The sequence below is a fragment of the Rhinoraja longicauda genome, chromosome 11, assembly GCF_053455715.1.
Source record: "Rhinoraja longicauda isolate Sanriku21f chromosome 11, sRhiLon1.1, whole genome shotgun sequence".
Classification (NCBI taxonomy): Eukaryota; Metazoa; Chordata; class Chondrichthyes; order Rajiformes; family Arhynchobatidae; genus Rhinoraja; species Rhinoraja longicauda.
In genome coordinates, this window is record NC_135963.1 from 52,371,219 (window position 1) to 52,389,202 (window position 17,984).

Consider the following 17,984-nt stretch of genomic DNA (forward strand, 5'->3'; position numbering starts at 1 on the left):
CAGTGAAAAGCTTTTTGTTGTGTGCTATCCAGTCAGCAGAAAGACTGAAGAAGGTCTTTTATGAAATATGAAGACTCAGTCTGAAGAAGTGTCTCTTCCGACTGGTGGGTGGTTGGCAAGAACAGGAAAGCAGAGTATTACCTGAATGGTGACCGATTGGGAGAAGGGGAGATGCAACGTGACCTGGGTGTCATGGTGCACCAGTCATTGAAAGCAAGCATGCAGGTGCAGCAGGCAGTGAAGATAGCGAATGGTATGTTGGCATTCATAGCAAGAGGATTTGAGTTTAGGAGCAGGGAGGTTCTGCTGCAGTTGTACAGGGCCTTGGTGAGACCGCACCTGGAGTATTGTGTGCAGTTTTGGTTTCCTAACCTGAGGAAAGACGTTCTTGCCTTAGAGGGAGTACAGAGAAGGTTCACCAGATTGATCCCTGGGATGGCGGGACTTACATATGAGGAAAGACTGGATAGACTGGGCTTGTACTCGCTGGAATTTAGAAGACTGAGGGGGGATCTTATAGAAACATATAAAATTCTTAAGGGGTTGGAGAGGCTAGATGCGGGAAGATTGTTCCCGATGTTGGGGGAGTCCAGAACCAGGGGTCACAGCTTAAGGATAAGGGGGAAGTCTTTTAGGACTGAGATGAGAAAACATTTCTTCACACAGAGAGTGGTAAGTCTGTGGAATTCTCTGCCACAGAAGGTAGTTGAGGCCAGTTCATTGGCTATATTTAAGAGGGAGTTAGATGTGGCCCTTTTTGCTAAAGGGATCAGGGGATATGGAGAGAAGGCAGGTACGGGCTACTGAGCTGAATGATCAGCCATGATCATATTGAAGGGCTCGAAGGGCCGAATGGCCTACTCCTGCACCTATTTTCTATGTTTCTATGTTTCTATCTGAAACGTCACCCATTCCTTCTCTCCAGAAATGCTGCCTGACCCGCTGAGTTACTCCAACATTTTGTGTCTCCCTTCGATTTTAACCAGCATCTGCAGTTTTTTTCCTAAGCAGAAAGACTATAGACGATTACAATCAAGCCGTCCATAGATTCTTGGTTCTTGGTCCTCCAAAATATTCCAAATGGAATTTAAACTGGAGGTGGCGGAGTATGGACTTAAGCAAGAAGGGCTTCTTGGAGAAGAGCTGCCTTAAATTTAGGTGCGTCTGGCTGAATAACTATAGTAGGGTGAAGACTATTCAATGCTTTAATTGTGCGAGGGAAGAATGAATTGCTGTTCACATCTGTCTTGATAGCTGGTATCTCAGATTGAATCGAATGCCCTCGTCTACTGATAGGTTTGGGTTTGGTGTAGGTGTGGTGATCTATGTCGAGCTGACCATTTAACATTTTGTAAAAACAGGTCAAACAGTGGGCTTTACGTCTGTCTTGGAGAGTGTTCGACCGCAATGAATTAAGAAGTTCGGTAACACTCGCTTCTCTCTCGTAGGTATTTGTAACAAAACCAGCTGCCTGTCTTTGGACACGTTCGATGGAAGAAATGTTTTTAATTGTGTATGGGTCCCATGCTGCAACTGCGTAGTCCAAATGTGGTCTAACAAGGGTGAAGTATAACTTCTCCTTGATAGAAGTTGAACAATGATAAAAGTTGCGTCTCAGAAAATTTAGGTCACCGTTGCACGATGAGTCTGCCCATTCCAACGTAAATCGTTCTGTAATTTGATGCCAAGAAACTTGGTCTGTTTGGATTCTTCAATGGTGGCACCAAGGATATTATATGATGTTTCGCCTGGCTTCCTCCTCCTGGTGACACGCATGGTTTCACATTTGGAAGGATTGAACTGCATCCCCCATTGTTGTGACCATGCAATCATAGTATCGAGATCTTTTTGGAGAGCATCTTTATCATCAGCTGACAATTTGACCGTACAGCAAACAATCATTAGCGAATAGTCTGGTCGTGCTTGTGACGTTTTCATGGATGTCATTAATGCAAAGCTAGACAGATGAGGGCCCAGTACTGTGCCCTGAGGTGTACCACTTAACACTGGATGTAGTGTACAGGATAACGGAAATAACGTTTACTGCAAGGTAAAGTCCGATTAAAGATAGTCCGAGAGTCTTCAATGAGGTAGATAGTAGGTGAGTACCACTCTCTAGTTGGTGATCGGAGTGGACTTGACTGATGTCGACTGGCGGTGCCAGCTCGAAGGGCTGAATGGCCTCCTCCTGCACCTACTTTTCTATGTTTCTATGAAGCAAATTGTCTTGATATGTTGTTGATGCTTGATGCCTTGGTTGGAGACCAGCACACCTAAATCCTGTTTGGTCCCACTAGGAGATGATTATAAAGCCTCAACCTAAGTCCACCTGAGGTTTTTAGTAAGGTGTGTTTTAGAACAATAAAGGTGTAGAATTAGAAGTGCATAAAACCATGAGAAGCATAGATAAGATAGATGATCAAACCCTTTATTTCCCCAGGGTGGAAATGTCAAAGACTCAAGGGCATGGCCGTTTTAACACCCCTTCCCATTCCCACGCTAACCTTTCTGTCCTGGGCCTCCTCCACTGCCAGAGTGAGGCCACATGCAAACTGGAGGAACAGCACCTCATATTCTGCTTGGGTAGCTTACAACCCAGTGGTATGAATGTGGAATTCTCCACTTTTAAGTAATTAACCTAACATCCTCCCCCTCTTTCACCCCCAACCTGCCCCCCACCCCACTCTCTTCCCTGCGCCCCACCTGCAAGCGCACACATTGCTATCTTTCCCCTTCCCCTATTCTCTTCCACCTATATTCCTTCCTCTGGCTTCACTTTTCCAGCCTCTTCTACCCTTATTTCACACTTTTAGTCTTTTCTTCTCTTTCTTTTGCCCTCCCATCTGCCAGTCAACCCCACCCCCACCTCTATCCACCCATCATTTGCTGGGCTTTGTCCGAATTCCCCACTTCCCTTCCAGCTCTCTCCCTACCTACTATAATTAGCCTGAAACTTAGAAACATAGAAAATAGGTGCAGGAATAGGCCCTTCGAGCCAGCATCGCCATTCAATATGATCTCGGCTGATCATACAAAATCAGTACCCCGTTCCTGCTTTTTCCCCATATCCCTTGATTCCTTTAGCCCTAAGAGCTAAATCTAATTCTCTCTTGACCACATCCAGAGAATTGGCTTCCACTGCCTTCTGTGGTAGAGAATTCCACAGATTCACAACTAACACTCTGGGTGAATTTTTTTTCCTCATCTCAGTCCTAAATGGGCTACCCTTTATTCTTAAACTGTGACCCCTGATTCTGGACCCCCCCCCCCCCCCCAACATGGGGAACATTTTTCCTGCATAGAGCCTGTCCAATCCCTTAAGAATTTCACATGTTTCTTTCAGATCCTCTCTCATCCATCCAAATTCCAGTGACTATTAAGTCCAGTCGATCCATTCTTCTGTCGATCTGAAGAAGATTCCCGTCCTGAAACATTGCCTGTCCATGTTCTCTGGAGATGCTGCCTGACCCGCTGAGTTATTCCAGCACCTTCTGGGTTTTTTTTGTCCTCCCACCGTAAAATGGAAATGATTTGTTCATGAGTGTAAAAGTAAATCAGCTCCAGGAATGCATTCCACATTAACCAAGTTTCTCAAGTGCGTCTGTTCTTACATGGGAGATGATGGAAACGGCCTACTTGTTCACATGTGCTACTCCCCTGCCTGCCTGCAGATAAGATGCTTCAGGTTGGTGCAATAAGACTCCTCTGCACTGACAAATGGCTGATGGTGGAGCAGGGTTTCTATTTGTCTTCTCAACTTTAGTATTCATGCATAAGTTGACCGTCCTGGAATAATTCCTTGGAATTATGAATTATAAAGTGAGTGTATAGAACCTTGATTTAAAAATAAACGATATAATTTTTCAAATTGTCAAAAATTAACTTCCTAGTGGAAGCACTGTCCTTTAAATGATCATTTTTTTAATGATGTGATTTAAACTTGACAGTTTCATCTAATTTAAAATATTTTACAACCATTAGGTCTCATCTTGTTTTTACAGTAGGGCGAAAACTGAGAAATAAATCGAGTGATAGATAAATTTGACAGTTTTACATGACACTGAAATGTAAAATGTTGTTGATACAGCATCTTTGCAGCAAGGTTAAAAAAAATTGAAAGATTATAAATCATGAAAAATAAATCAGATTGATTAATCTGGTGTCGAAAGAGAACTTGAAAATACCTTATTTTGAACCAATGTACATGGTGACCGAATGGAGGATTAGATAAATAATATTTATTGTTTCAGAACATTAACCAGATGAAAATATTAATTGCACTCAAAGATAACTGTTGCGGATTGTCGTATTCATCCCTGCCCTGTTGAAAACATTGAACCTTGCCCCTGGAGCTGATGCGCTACAATGCTGAGAACTATATTCTGCACTCTGCAACTTCCACTTTGCTCTACCTGTTGTACTTAGGTTTGACTTGATTGTATCTATGTATCCATCTTCTATCCAGAGATGCTGCCTGTCCCGCTGAATTGCTCCAGCATTTTGTGTTTATCTGTGGTATATCTGATCTGTTTAGATCGCATGCAAAACAGGTTTTCACCATACCTCAGATATACATGACAAAAATAAGCCTCAATCTAAACCTGGCTGCGCGAAGCTAAAAAGATAAATACCTCAATAGTAGAACATAAAAACCTAGAAAATAGGTGCAGGAGGAGGCCATTTGGCCCTTTGAGCCCGCACCGCCATTCAATGTGATCATGGCTGATCATCCACAATCAGTAACCCGTGCCTGCCTTCTCCCCATATCCCTTGATTCCGCTAGCCCATGGAGCTCTATCTAACTCTCTTTTAAATCCATCCAGTGAATTGGCCTCCACTGCCTTCTGTGGCAGAGAATTCCACAAATTCACAACTCTCTGGGTGTAAAAGTTTTTTCTCATCTCAGTTTTAAATGGCCTCCCCTTTATTCTTAAGACTGTGGCCCCTAGTTCTGGACTCCCCCAACATTGGGAAAATTCAAAATCCACCAACAAGTTACTGCTCATTCAAAATGCCGCAGCCCGACTTTTAACAAATACCAAGAAAAGGGAACATGTCACCACAGTATTATACTACCTCCATTGGCTCCCTGTTAGATCAAGGATAGACTACAAAGTCCTCCTTCTTGTCTACAATGCCCTAAATGGCTTAGGAGCAGCACATCTTACAGAGTCCCTCCTTCCGTAAGCCCCTACTCGAGCTCTCAGGTCAGCTGATGCCAGCCTGTTAGCCACTTAACGCCACAGCAATAAAAACATTGGCAAAGCAGCCTTTTTCAACTAGGCCCCCAGGCTGTGGAATACCCTACCCAACGTTATGAGAGACGTCCACTCTGTTGACATTTTTACACGGCAGTTAAAAACATATCTTTTAAATCAAACTTTTAACTGATTTTATTTTGTTTGTCTTTTTACACTCAATTTTACATTTTACATTTAAATTTTTATTTTATATAAGTGTGCTTTGTATGCTATTAACAGCCTATGTCTTTCCTGTTTTAAATTGTATTTTTATTTCGGCAATGTGTTTGTTTTTGTGAAAAGCACTTTGGGCTGCATTCAATTGCATGAAAAGTGCTATATAAATAAAGTTATTAATATTATTATTATTTTTCCTGCATCTAGCCTATCCAGTCCCTTTTATAATTTTATATGTTTCTATAAGATCCCCTCTCATCCTTCTAAATTCCAGTGAATTCCAATCTTAATATATGTTAAATTAAGATTGACACTCCACTGTTGACAAGATCCCAAGTTTTAAATTATCCACTGTATAAGTTATGGTGAGCTTATTGGCGAGGTTGCTTTGCGGATTAGTCAGAGTTCTCTCTGGTTGTACTCTTGCCCTAGCTTTAAGAAGTTCCTTCCATCACAGAGTACTGCCTAGACTATCTAAAACCCTCGGTCCCATTCTGAATGAGTGTGGGGCTATCAGAGATACTCTCAGAAGCACTGTTTCTCAGTTGACATGTTAAACCAACTACCTATTTATCAGAAGTTAAATCTGCCACGATATCTTTGTGAAAAAAAGAATGTAGAAAAAAGGAACTGCAAATGCTGGACAATACACAAAATGACCCAAAGTGCTGGAGTATCTCAGCAGGTCAGGCAGCATCTCTGGAGAACATTGACAGGTGACATTTCGGGTCGAGACCCTTCAATGGTGATTGTGCTTCCAAATATTTCAATAGTTAGAGATGACCTGAGGATGCCCAAAGTCACAAACATGCTGCTAACAGGCACGTGCCGGGACTCGGATGCATTAGGTACAGGGAGAAGTTGAGCAGATTGGGATGGTTACATCTGCACCGCCGGAGGTTGCGGGGAGACCTGATAGAAGTAAATAAAATGATGAGAGGCATGGGTAGGGTTGACAGTCGCAACCTTTTTCCCAAGGTGCATATGTTGAGGACTGGAGGGCGTAGTTTGAAGGTCAGAGGGGCAAAGTTTAAAGGGGATGAGTGGGGAAAGTTTTTGTTCTAACACAGAGGCTGGTGGGTACCTGGAACGTCCTGCTGGGGGTAGTAGGAAAAAAACCTGCAGTTGCTGGTTTAAATCGAAGGTAGACGAATGGGTGACGTTTCGGGTCGAGACCCTTCTTCAGACTGAAGAATGGTCTCGACCCGAAAAATCACCAATTCCTACTCTCCTGACCCGCTGAGTTACTCCAGCATTTTGTGTCACTATCTGCTGGGGTTAGTGGTGGAGGCAGATACAATGATTGGCTGTTGGTTAGGCACATGGATATGCAGGGAATCAAGAGATATAGATTATGTGCAGATAGATAAGAGTTTGTCTTGGCATCATGTTTGCACGGACATTGTGGGCCGAAGGGCCTGTTCCTGTGCTGTACTGTTCTATGCGCTATGACTTCATTCCTCTCAGTATAAACTATTGGGAAATGGGATGGTTCCCTTCAATTTCCGATGCTGAGCCCAAATCTGGCAATTCTGAAGAGCTGTAGAAACAAAGAACTACAGATGCTGCTTTGTGCCAAAGATAGTCGTAAAGAGGATTATCAAACGGCAACGATAGAGCCAGGATCAAGCAGGAGAAAATAATAAGGAATTTCCTTTCTGAGGAGAAAGATCAAGGAAGTGATTTAGGAATTTGTAGGAAGGAACTGCAGATGCAGGTTTACACCGAAGATAGACACAAAATGCTGGAGTATCTCAGCCAGACAGGCAGCATCTCTGGAGAGAAGGAATGGGTGAGGTTTTTGGTCGAGACTGTCTGAAGGGTCTTGATCCGAAACGCACCCATTTCTTCTCTCGAGAGATGCTGCCTGTCCCGCTGTGTTACTCTAGTAAATTGGGAAGTTAGGTTAGTCAGATAGTTCAGTGACATTTCCAAGACCAGGAGGATTCAGTTTTCCCCTTTTTAGAAACCAAGTGAAGATTCAGTCGTAGAAAATTAATGTTCCAGAATGAGGCCATTCGGCCTCTTGTGACCATGCGTGTCTAATAAGAACAATGGCGGGCAGTGCAGAGACATTGTGTGGCCAACCACGCTGCTCAGAGGAGGAAGAAAGCAGAATGTTATGTCAATGGTGCGAGAATATTGAATGCAAGTTAGACAGATCTGGGTGACCCTGTACAAAAATAAATAAGAAGGTGGACACAAAGTGCTTTAGTAACTCAGCGTGTCAGGCAACATCTCTGGTGAAAAGGACTGGGTGACGTTTCTGTTGTGATCCTCCCCCCTGCTCTCACTACCCTCACAAACATAAGCATTTGGTTTCTTAAGTTTATAAGTTATAGGAGAAGAATTAGGCCATTCGGCCCATCAAGTCTACTTCGCCATTACCATCAAGCTAGGATAAAGGGAATGACGTTTAGAGCAAGATAAAGTCTGATTAAAGATAGTCCAAAGGTCACCAATAAAGGTGATGGGAGGTCAGGACCGCATTCAAGTTGATGATAGGACGGTTCAGTTGCCTGATAATAGCTGGGAAGAAACTGTCCCTGAATCTGGAGGTGTGCGTTTTCACACTTCTGTACCTCTTGCCTGATGGGAGAGGGGAGAAGAGGGAGTGGCCGGGGTGGGACTCATCCTTGATTACACTGCTGGCCTTGCCGAGGAAACGTTAAATGTAGACGGAGATGCTGACCAAACCGCACCGTTCAGGAATTGGGATACGGCGGCGATTGTGACATGAATAGTGCATTTTTCATAAAAGGGAACAGGGCAGTATTGTTTTGATGTGACTTGTGGAAGAAAACAGAACGTAACAGTGCTTAGTTCAGGTTGAACCAGGCTCCTGAGGTGGAATAGACCTGGGAACAATATACCATGGAGCTTCTGGCAAGGTTTGGAGATGCAGAAAGGGTGTGGTGCTTTGAGGGGAAAAAAGCACCAAGTATAGATTTGCCATCTGAAACACAAAGATCAATGTATGGAAATGTAAATTAACATAAAAGTGTATTTGGAAGTGATTCTACTCAGTTCCGAATTTAGTTGTTTTACATAGGAAGTTACAAGGTTCAGTTTTAATCATTAAACTGGGTGTTTTAAGATCAGGATTCTAATTGGTAGCAAATACATTATATTAAATATTTTCAATAGTTCATCAAATAAGTTTACATCAAATACAGTTTTCGGTGCATTATATTTGGTGTGGCATGTTTAATTTTGACCTTTAATATGTCAGGAAACTTTGCATCTTTTATATATTAAAAATAACGTGTACTTTTTCCAAGTACATTTTTATTGGGGAAAAGGTATTTTAAAACCATCAGCAGTGATATCATGATTATAGAGGTTGATGGTGCAGTGGAACGATTGCAGAGGGAAAATCATACCAAGCAAAACACAAAGTGCTGGAGCAACTTAGCGGGTCAGGCAGCATCTGTGGAGGGAATGTACAGATGGTGTTTCGGGTCGGACACTTCTTCAGGCTGGTTGTAGGGGGGGGGGGGGGGATCGGAAAAGAGGTGGGAGTGGGACAAAGTCTGGTCAGTGATAATGCAGAAACAAGGAACTGCAGATGCTGGTTTACAAAAAAAGACACAAAGTTGGGATTCTGTGAGGCCCCTGTAAGTTCTTAGAAAGAACTTTCTTTCTAAATTCACTCAAGACTCGATTTACATTCAAGACTTTATTAATGATACTGGCACCAGTTACAGCCTTGGAGATGCAAGGAACTGCAGATGCTGGTTTGCAAACATAGAGACAAAAAGTGCTGGATTAACTCTGCAGATCAGGCAGCATCCCTGGAGAACATGAATAGATGATGTTTGGAGTTGGACACTTCTTCCCTATTACCTGCTGGGCTTAATACTGCCTCTCCTCTCTTCCTCCTCTCCTTCTTCCAATAATCAGTCTGAAGAAGGGTCCCTACCCATGTTCTCCTGAGATTCTCCCTGACCCATTGAGTTACTCCAGCATTTTGTATCTATTTTTATAAACCAGCACCTGCAGTTCCTTGTACCTGTGCAAAATCTGACATCAGCTTGGAGCATTAACTGAATCCATTGTGCTTTTTCCTGACAAATAATACCCCACACGTTTTTCACTCTGTTTATATTTTTGTGTATACTTGTATTTTCAAAACACATTCCCAAGAGTATCTCTGTATCACTGTTACTCAGGGGGATTTCATGATGCCTTTATGACTTTGTGAATATCTTGTCATCTTTTCCAGTTACTTGCCTTGGTTTGAAGTTTACTATAAGCTGCTGAACACGTTGGCAGATCTGCTGGCTAAAGAGCAGGTAAAATCTTTGCCCATGCCTCTTCCTTTTCACCATTCATTAAACTTGATAAATGACATGACAACCTCATCCTATTATTTTCATTTATTATCATAATCTTGCCAATATACTCGGGTGTAAAATTCCACTTTCTATTCATTTCTATAAGCTGGGCAATGTAACTTTGGTCAAATTGGCAAATCAACCGTGCTGGGATTAGAACAGACTTGAGCGAAATTTGTAAAAATAACTGGACAAAGTGGGGCGCAAACCTCTCCTGCATTGGTGCAGCACCCTCTCTCCCTTCCCCTTCCCCCTTCCCCCTTCCTCCACCTCCCCTCCTCCTCCACCTCCCACCCCCTCCCCACCCCCCTCACTCCATTCCCCTCAACCCCCCCTTATCCTCCCTCCCTCCCCCCCTCCCTCCCTAGGAGATAGATTTAAACTTTAAAATGCGAATAACTAAAAATATAGCACCGATTTCAATTAAACTTCTTCCATTAGACAGTGAGTAAGGTGGGCCTAAAATTGTCGCGCTATCGTGTACCGTTTTGGCTTTAGTTCAGGAACAAACAAACAAACAAACAAACAAGAGTTTTAGTATAAAGATAAATATCTAATGGATGTTTAAAATGTATTTCTGAAAGCATTTAAATTATTTTTTTAATTGCCTTTTGAGTAGTGAGAAAGCAATAATAACAGATCGCATGAGAAGGTACTGTACTTTACGTTGAAGTCACAGTCATGCAATGCGGGAACATTCCCTTCAACCCAACTTACAGCCCAAGTACTCCATCTCCGCTAGTCCTATTTCTGCTTTATTCTTTCCCTCAATATTTAACCTGAGCTTCCACATCAGATGAGTTCCACAAGTCTGGCTTTTGTACAAACATTGCTCTTATTTGACTTGCAGGAAAATGACTTGAATGATATTTTGCAAACATTATACAAGCATGATGTACCGTTACCAAATACTCCCGTCAATCTCAGCCTGGTAAGTTTATTTTGCATTCGCTTGCTTTAGAGTCGAATTTGTCATTGCACATTATGGCATTTTCTGACACATATTAGTTCTGTTTTGTGTGCCTTGGGAGAAAAAATCTGGACCTCCCGATATTTTATATTTAAGTAACCTACTAAAGCCTTTCATTTCCTACTTTAGTTTTCGACTTGGCATTTCACTGTATGATGGTTCAATAGACTTTAGAGATACAGCGCGGAAACAGGCCTTTTGACGCACAGAGTCCGTGCCGACCAGCAATCACCCCATACACTAACACTATCCTATGCCTGAGGGACAATTTACAATTTTTTATCAAAACCAATTAACCTCCAAACCTGTACATCTTTAGGAAGTGTCAGGAAACCAGAGCACCTGGAGAAAATCCACACAGTCACAGGGAGAATGTACAAACTTCGTACAGACAGCACCTGTACACAGGATCGAACCTGGGTCTCCGACGTTTTAAGGCAGCAACTCTACTGCTGGGCCACTGTGCCGCCCCTAATAATACCTCCGAGTTATTTATTTTATTTCACACATAATTTACTTCTTAAAAACTGTCAATTGTATTGCAGTATGTGCAGGAAGTAACCAGATGCAAAACAAGTTGTTGTACTTCACAGAAAGTGGAATTAAATCTAGCTGCCACAATTTGCAAAACCTTCAGTTCTGTGATTGCTTTTATTAACCTCCATTCAGAACTGAATGCAACTCCCATTGATGGTCTTAGTTACCTGCTGGACTTTACTTATCTCTGTCAAATGAATTGGCTAAATATAAAAGATATCTGAGCCGATTCTGATAATACAACATTGGATGAAAAGACACAGATGGTTGTCTTTGCACTTTCATCAAGCCAGCTGACTTGTTCATTCAAAGAGCATTTGCAGAAGGACAAAAAGAACTGTAGACGCTACAAAAAAGACGCTAAGCACTGGAGTAACTCAGCGGGTCAGGCAGCATCTCCGGAGAACATGGATAGGTGACGTTTCTGATTGGGACCCATCTTCGGAAGCCAACTTACCTGCCAACATCTTTGGGATATGGGAGTGAAGAAGGACCTTGACCCAAACCTTGTCAATCCATGTTCTCCAGAGATGCTGCCTGACCTGCTGAGTTACTCCTGCACTTTGAGAAAAGTCCCCTATCCATGTTCTCCAGAGATGTTGCCTGATCCGCTGAGTTACTCCAGCATTTGCAGAGTGTTGCTATTGTTTCTAGGAAGGTCCTGAGTTGCTGACATCAGTGTTCTCTCGTGAGTTGGTTAATGTTCATCGTACTTTGAAAGAATGCTATCTTCAAATTAGCTCATCTAATAATGAGCAGCAAATTCTTATCCAGCGAAATGGTGATAAACAGAAAACCCAGGAAAGAAAATCAAAATGCAAACCTAAAATGAACTGTTTTATAACAAAAAAGTACGGGTGAAATGTTGGCACCAATCTCCATCTTAGATCAGTTTGAGCTGGATTGTGAAGAACATTATAGTGATGAAGAGAAGTTGACAGGCATGTGAATTTTCCGCGTCTCAGTGGATTTCCACGTTTTTAAAATCAATTTTCCGCGCTTTTTGCATGATTTCTGCGTTTTTCACTTTGCTAAATACACGGAGAAATCGGATCGAAAAAACCCCAATGTATAGGCTCGTAATGAACACTAGGGATCCGCTAGATGTCGCTAGGGGTTCCGCGAGAATTCCCCCGCGCCCTGGATGCAGGATAAAGGGAATTACATTTAGTGCAAGAAAAAGTCAGATTAACGATAGTTCGAGGGTCTCCCATGAAGTAGACGTGAGGTCAGGACCGCTCTCTGCTTGTTAGTGAGAGGATGGTTCAGTTGCCTGATAACAGCCGGGAAGAAACTGTCCCTGAATCTGGAGGTGTGCGTTTTCAAACTTGTGTACCTCTTGCCTGATGGGAAAGAAGTTCAGGGGAGACACGTGGGTTTCATCCGGGTGCTCCGGTTTCTGAGAAAGGACTTCTGGCGCCCTGCGAAATATTTCGCAGAATCAATGTGATGCCGATCTTGTGAGAGAGAGCCTTCAGCATTATGAGATGCTGTTGGCCAGGCAGCGCCCCACTTCCAGGTTCCTGTCCCTGGGTACACGAAGTGAGCACTTTCACTATGTTTAAAGAAGAGGAAACTGGAAATAAGAACTAAACTCAGGAGTTCCTATAACTGTCTGCTTCGTCCTTTTCTTCTTTGTTGTTTTATAGTATGTGTTAAATGTATGTTTTAGTGTCGTTTAGCTTTGTTTTATGTAGGGGGGGGGGGGGGGGGTTGGGGAGACTTTTTAAGATCTCTTGCCTCGACGGAGATGCGGATTTTTCCGGTATCGTATCTCTGTATCGATGTGGCCTAACATCGAGGAGCTGGCAGCCTCTGCTGGGGATTGACTTCGGGAGCTCCAACCGCGGGAGCCTGCGGACTTTATCAAGGTGGAGCACGCGGTCCTTTGGTTAGGGACCGACTTCGGGAGCTCCAGGCCACGGGGGCTTCGACCGTCCCGACTCAGGAGTTTCGACCGCCCCGATGCAAGAGCTTCGACCGCCCCGACGCGGGAGCTTCGACCGCCCCGACGCGGGAGCTTCGACCGCCCCGACGCGGGAGCTTCGACCGCCGACTGTGGAGGATTGCCTCCCCCGACCGCGGGAGAATAAAGATGAAAGAAGATTAGACTCTATTGCCGTCCATCACAGTGAGGAATGCAGGGAAGCCACTGTGGTGGATGTTTATGTTAACTTTTATGTAGTTGTGTGCCTTGTTGCTTCTTTTAGTATGACTATGGTAGATAGAGTCTCACTGTACCTTAATTGGTACTTGTGACAATAAAATACTCGTTAAACCTTAATTGTAGAGAACCATTACATTCCTCTGGCATTGTTCCGAGGAAGGGTCCCAACCTGAATACATCACCTATCCATGTTCTCCATAGATGCTGCCTGACTCGCTGAGTTACTCCAGCACTCTGTGAAATGTCGCCTATCCTTGATCTCCAGAGATGCTGCCTGACCCGCTGAGTTACTCCAGCACTCTGTGAAACGTCACCTATCCATGTTCTCCAGAGATGTTGGCTGACCCGCTGAGTTACTCCAGCACTCTGTGAAACGTCGCCTATCCATGTTCTCCAGAGATGCTGGCTGACCCGCTGAGTTACTCCAGCACTTTGTGTCCTTTATTTTTATTACATTCCTTCAATTGGACAGTTCCCTGTGCACTTGGTGGCAGCATGGTGGCGCAGCGGTATTGATGCCTTGCAGCACCAGAGACCCGGGATCGATCCTGACTGCGGGTGCTGTCTGTATTGAATTTGCACATTCTCCTTGTGACCGCGTGGGTTTTCTCCAGGTGTTCCAGTTTCCCCCCACGCTCCAAAGACGTGCGGGGTTGTGGGTTCATATTGTCCCGAGTGTGTGTAGGACAGCACTGGATGATCGCTGGTCGACCAAACTAAACAGCCAGTTTGATCTTTGATGTAACCCACCCTTGCTCCGTGCACTCGTGCTTTCAATGGTTCACCAATGAACTTGGCTCTGAGGCTTAAGGTTGGTGGCTCAAAGACTGCCCCAGAGGATTGAGTTGAAATACGTAGGTTGACACCTCTGGTCTGTGATGAAGAAGCACCACACAGTGTGAGTTGACATTTCTTGAATGGCATGTTAAGGACAAGCCTCATCTGCAATCTCAGGTGGGGGCGGCAGATCTCACGCTACCATTTCAAAGCAGAGCTGAGAAAAGACCTCTGGTGCCCTGCTAAATATTTATCCCCACGTCAGCATCATTAAAACAGATGAATGGGTCATTACTGCATTAAAAATGTATGGTTGCTTTAATTATTCCCAACTGTTGGAAACGGTGAAAAGACCTTCTCACAGCAAGAGGTGTTGGAAGTCTATCGTGGCAATCTGCAGCCAAGCATTGGATCCACTGCGCCTTGCAGCAGTTCCCAGGCAGTGCATTGGGTATTGCCAACAATTAATGCAGCCGCATGAGAGGCTGCAATACTCTGACCCAGGCCTGACGCAGTTCCCCCTCCCCCAAAGAGAAGTTTCAAATCTGATTTTTAAAAGCTTTGATTTGCTTATTTAATTTTGAGATACAGTGTGGAAACAGGCCCTTCGGCCCATCAGGTCTGCTCCAACCAACCTGTGCACTAGGTCTATCCTACACACTAGGGACAATTCAACAAAGCCAATTAACCTACAAAACCTGGGATGTGGGAGGCAACTGGAGCACTCGGGGGAAACCCACGCCGTCACAAGGAGAGCGTGCAAACTCCTTACAGACAGCAGCTGTAGTCAGGATCGAACCCAGGGCTCTGGTGCTGTGCTGGCAGAAACTCCACCACTATGCCACTGTGTCGCCCATGGTGAGGAAACTGAAATAATAGTAGAATTCGGAAACTATATAAACTCTACAAAGTCTGGGGTCTAAAGCTTGCAGTTTTCATGGAAAACTATCCATTTAAAGGATGTTACAGTTCGTTAAGCATTGGAATCTTTGACTAAAGGTGTCCTTGCTGATTTCTACTTTAACTGCAGGTTTCCTCGTCACTTTCATAGACATAAGGGGAAAGTCCCCGCTCGTGTACACCCGACCAGATTGCAGGAAGCGGCTTCATGTCTGGGCTCTTACATCTCAAAATTCAGACCCTGCTCCCACACACACATTTGCCATTGCCATGGTATCATTAGGTAGCATTCTTGAGAACTTGGCAGGGCCGCAGCAACACAGCGTCAGAGACCCGGGTTCAATTCCAACCTTGGGTGCTGTCTGTGTGGAGTTTGCACGTTATCCCTGTGACCGCATCGGTTTCGTCCGGGTGCTCCGGTTATCTCCCATGTGTCAAAGATGTGCAGGTTTGTAGATTAAGAAAATAACTGCAGATGCTGGTACAAATCGATTTATTCACAAAATGCTGGAGTAACTCAGCAGGTCAGGCAGCATCTCGGGAGAGAAGGAATGGGTGACGTTTCGGGGGTCGACCCGAAACGTCACCCATTCCTTCTCTCCCGAGATGCTGCCTGACCTGCTGAGTTACTCCAGCATTTTGTGAATAAACAGGTTTGTAGATTGATTGGCTTCTGTAAATTGCCCCTAGTGTTTAGGGTTAGAACTAGTGTGATCGATGGTTAAAGTGAACTTGGTGGGCTGAAGGGCCTGTTTCTTTATCTATATACTAAAACTCTCGTTTGTTTGTTTGTTCGTTCCTGAACTACAGCCAAAACGGTTCACGATAGCGCGACAACTTTAGGCCCACCTTACTCACCGTCGTCCCTTTGGTGCTAATGGAAGAAGTTTCATTAAATCGGTGTTATATTTTAAAAGTTATTCACATTTTAAAGTTTAAATCTATCTCCTAGGAAGAGGGAGGGAGGGAGGGGGGTAGGGACAGAGGGAGGGGAGGGGGAGGGGGTGGAGGGGGAAGGAGGGAGGAGTGGAGGGGCGGGGGATTGAGTTGGGGGGAGGGGAGTGGAGGGAAGTGGGAGGGGAAGGGGGTGGAGGGAGGAGGGGAGGGGAGGGGTGGAAGGGGGGAGGAGGGGGGAGGGGCGGGGGGGGAGGGGAGGGGGGTGGAGGGAAGTGGGAGGGGAAGGGGTGGAAGGAGGAGGGGAGGGTGGTGGAGGGAGGGGGAGGGGAGGGGTGGAGGGAGGGGAGGAGGGGAGGGGGTGGAAGGAGGGGGGAAGGGGAGGGGTGGAGGGAAGTGGGAGGGGAGGGAGTGGAGGGAAGGGGGAAGGGGAGGGGTGGAGGGAAGGGGGAGTGGAGGGAGGGAGGGGGAGAGGGGAAGGGGAGGGGGGAAGGAGAGGGTGCTGCACCAACGCAGGAGAGGTTTGGACCCAACGGATCCACTTGGTCTAATATAAAACTAAAAGTAAATAATCTAAACTTTTTGCTCCACCTCACCTTTCAATACATCGAGCGAAATGCCTGCTCTGACTTACACCTACAGCTCAATTACTTTTGAAAGAGCACCGTATTCCCAGCTTCCTTTATCCTTTTCCTTAATGATCAACTTTTCAGACTGGAAACCTCCACCTTTGCAGACACACGGAACTTCCGATGAGTTTGGTGTAGTTTAGTTTACAGACACAGCATGGATCTTCGGGGCTCTGAGTCTGCGCCGACCACCGATCAGCCATGCAGTCGTTCTACCCCACACACTAGTGGCAATTAACCTATCGACTTCTATGTCTTTGGAGTGTGGGAGGAAACTGGAGCACCTGGAGAAAACCCACGCAGTCATAGGGAGAAAGTACAAACTCCACAAATTCAGCACCCATAGTCAGGATCAAACCCTGGTCTTTGGCACTGTAAGGGGGCAGTTAATCTGTGGCACTCATTGCCACAGAGGGCTGTGGAGGCCGTCAGTGGATATTTTTAAGGCAGAGATAGACAAATTCTTGATTAGAACGGGTGTCAAGGATCATGGGGAGAAAGCAGGAAAATGGGATCAGCCATGATTGAATGGTGGAGGACTCGATGGGCCGAATGGCCTAATTCTACTCCTATAACTTGTGAACTTGGAAGGCAGTAGCTCCACTGCTAAGCCACTGTGCCACCCCATAATTGCTGGAACCTTGAGCAAAACACAAAGTGCTGGAGGAACTCAGCAGGCCGAGCAGCTTCAATGGAGGAAATGGACACTTGACGTTTAGGGTCTGAAGAAGGGACCCGACCCAAAACATTGTCCATTCCCTCCACGGATGCTGCCTGACCCACTAAGTTATTTGTGCTTTTTCACGATTCCAGTGCATCCGGCAGCCCGTTGTGTTCACCACTTTTACAAGACGGTTAGTTAGAAAAGTAAATGGTGGCTTTAGTGTTAATGGCCAGATTGTAGAAAATGAATGATAAAGCAATATCAACAGCAAAGAATGAGAATGGACACTTAGTGATATGACATTTTTGACAAATATTAATGCAAACAAAAATGAATGTTTAAGTTGAGATGCCAGGAACTGCAGATGTTGGAATCTTGAGTATAAGATCTGGAGTACATCAGTGGGTTTCGCAACATCTGTGGAGGACATTGATAGATGACGTCTTGGGTTGGAACCCTTCTTCAGGCTTAAGTGCTGTGTATCTTTACTTGACTCCTCCATGTAAATAATAGATAGCCATTTCCAGTTTCAAAATCTAGTTCTTGCCAAGTAAGAATATGAAATCATTCATAAAGAGAATTTAAAAGTAGCCTTCCATCTGTCTGAAGGTCTGGAGTAACTCAGCGGGTCAGGCAGCATCTCGGGAGAGAAGGAATAGGTGACGTTTTGGGTCGAGACCCTTCTTCAGACT

The 17,984-nt window shown here is 44.7% G+C and overlaps 1 protein-coding gene across 2 annotated transcripts in view; it reads left to right on the plus strand.

The window, feature by feature from the left end:
- The window catches only part of dennd1b (DENN/MADD domain containing 1B), a 292,862-nt gene that overhangs the window by 144,368 nt on the left and 130,510 nt on the right, over positions 1–17,984 (plus strand). For both annotated transcript variants that reach the window (XM_078407728.1, XM_078407727.1), the window contains exons 6-7: positions 9,643–9,712; positions 10,605–10,685. In XM_078407728.1, coding sequence (XP_078263854.1) covers positions 9,643–9,712; positions 10,605–10,685 — 151 coding nt within the window. The remainder of the gene's footprint in view (positions 1–9,642; positions 9,713–10,604; positions 10,686–17,984) is intronic.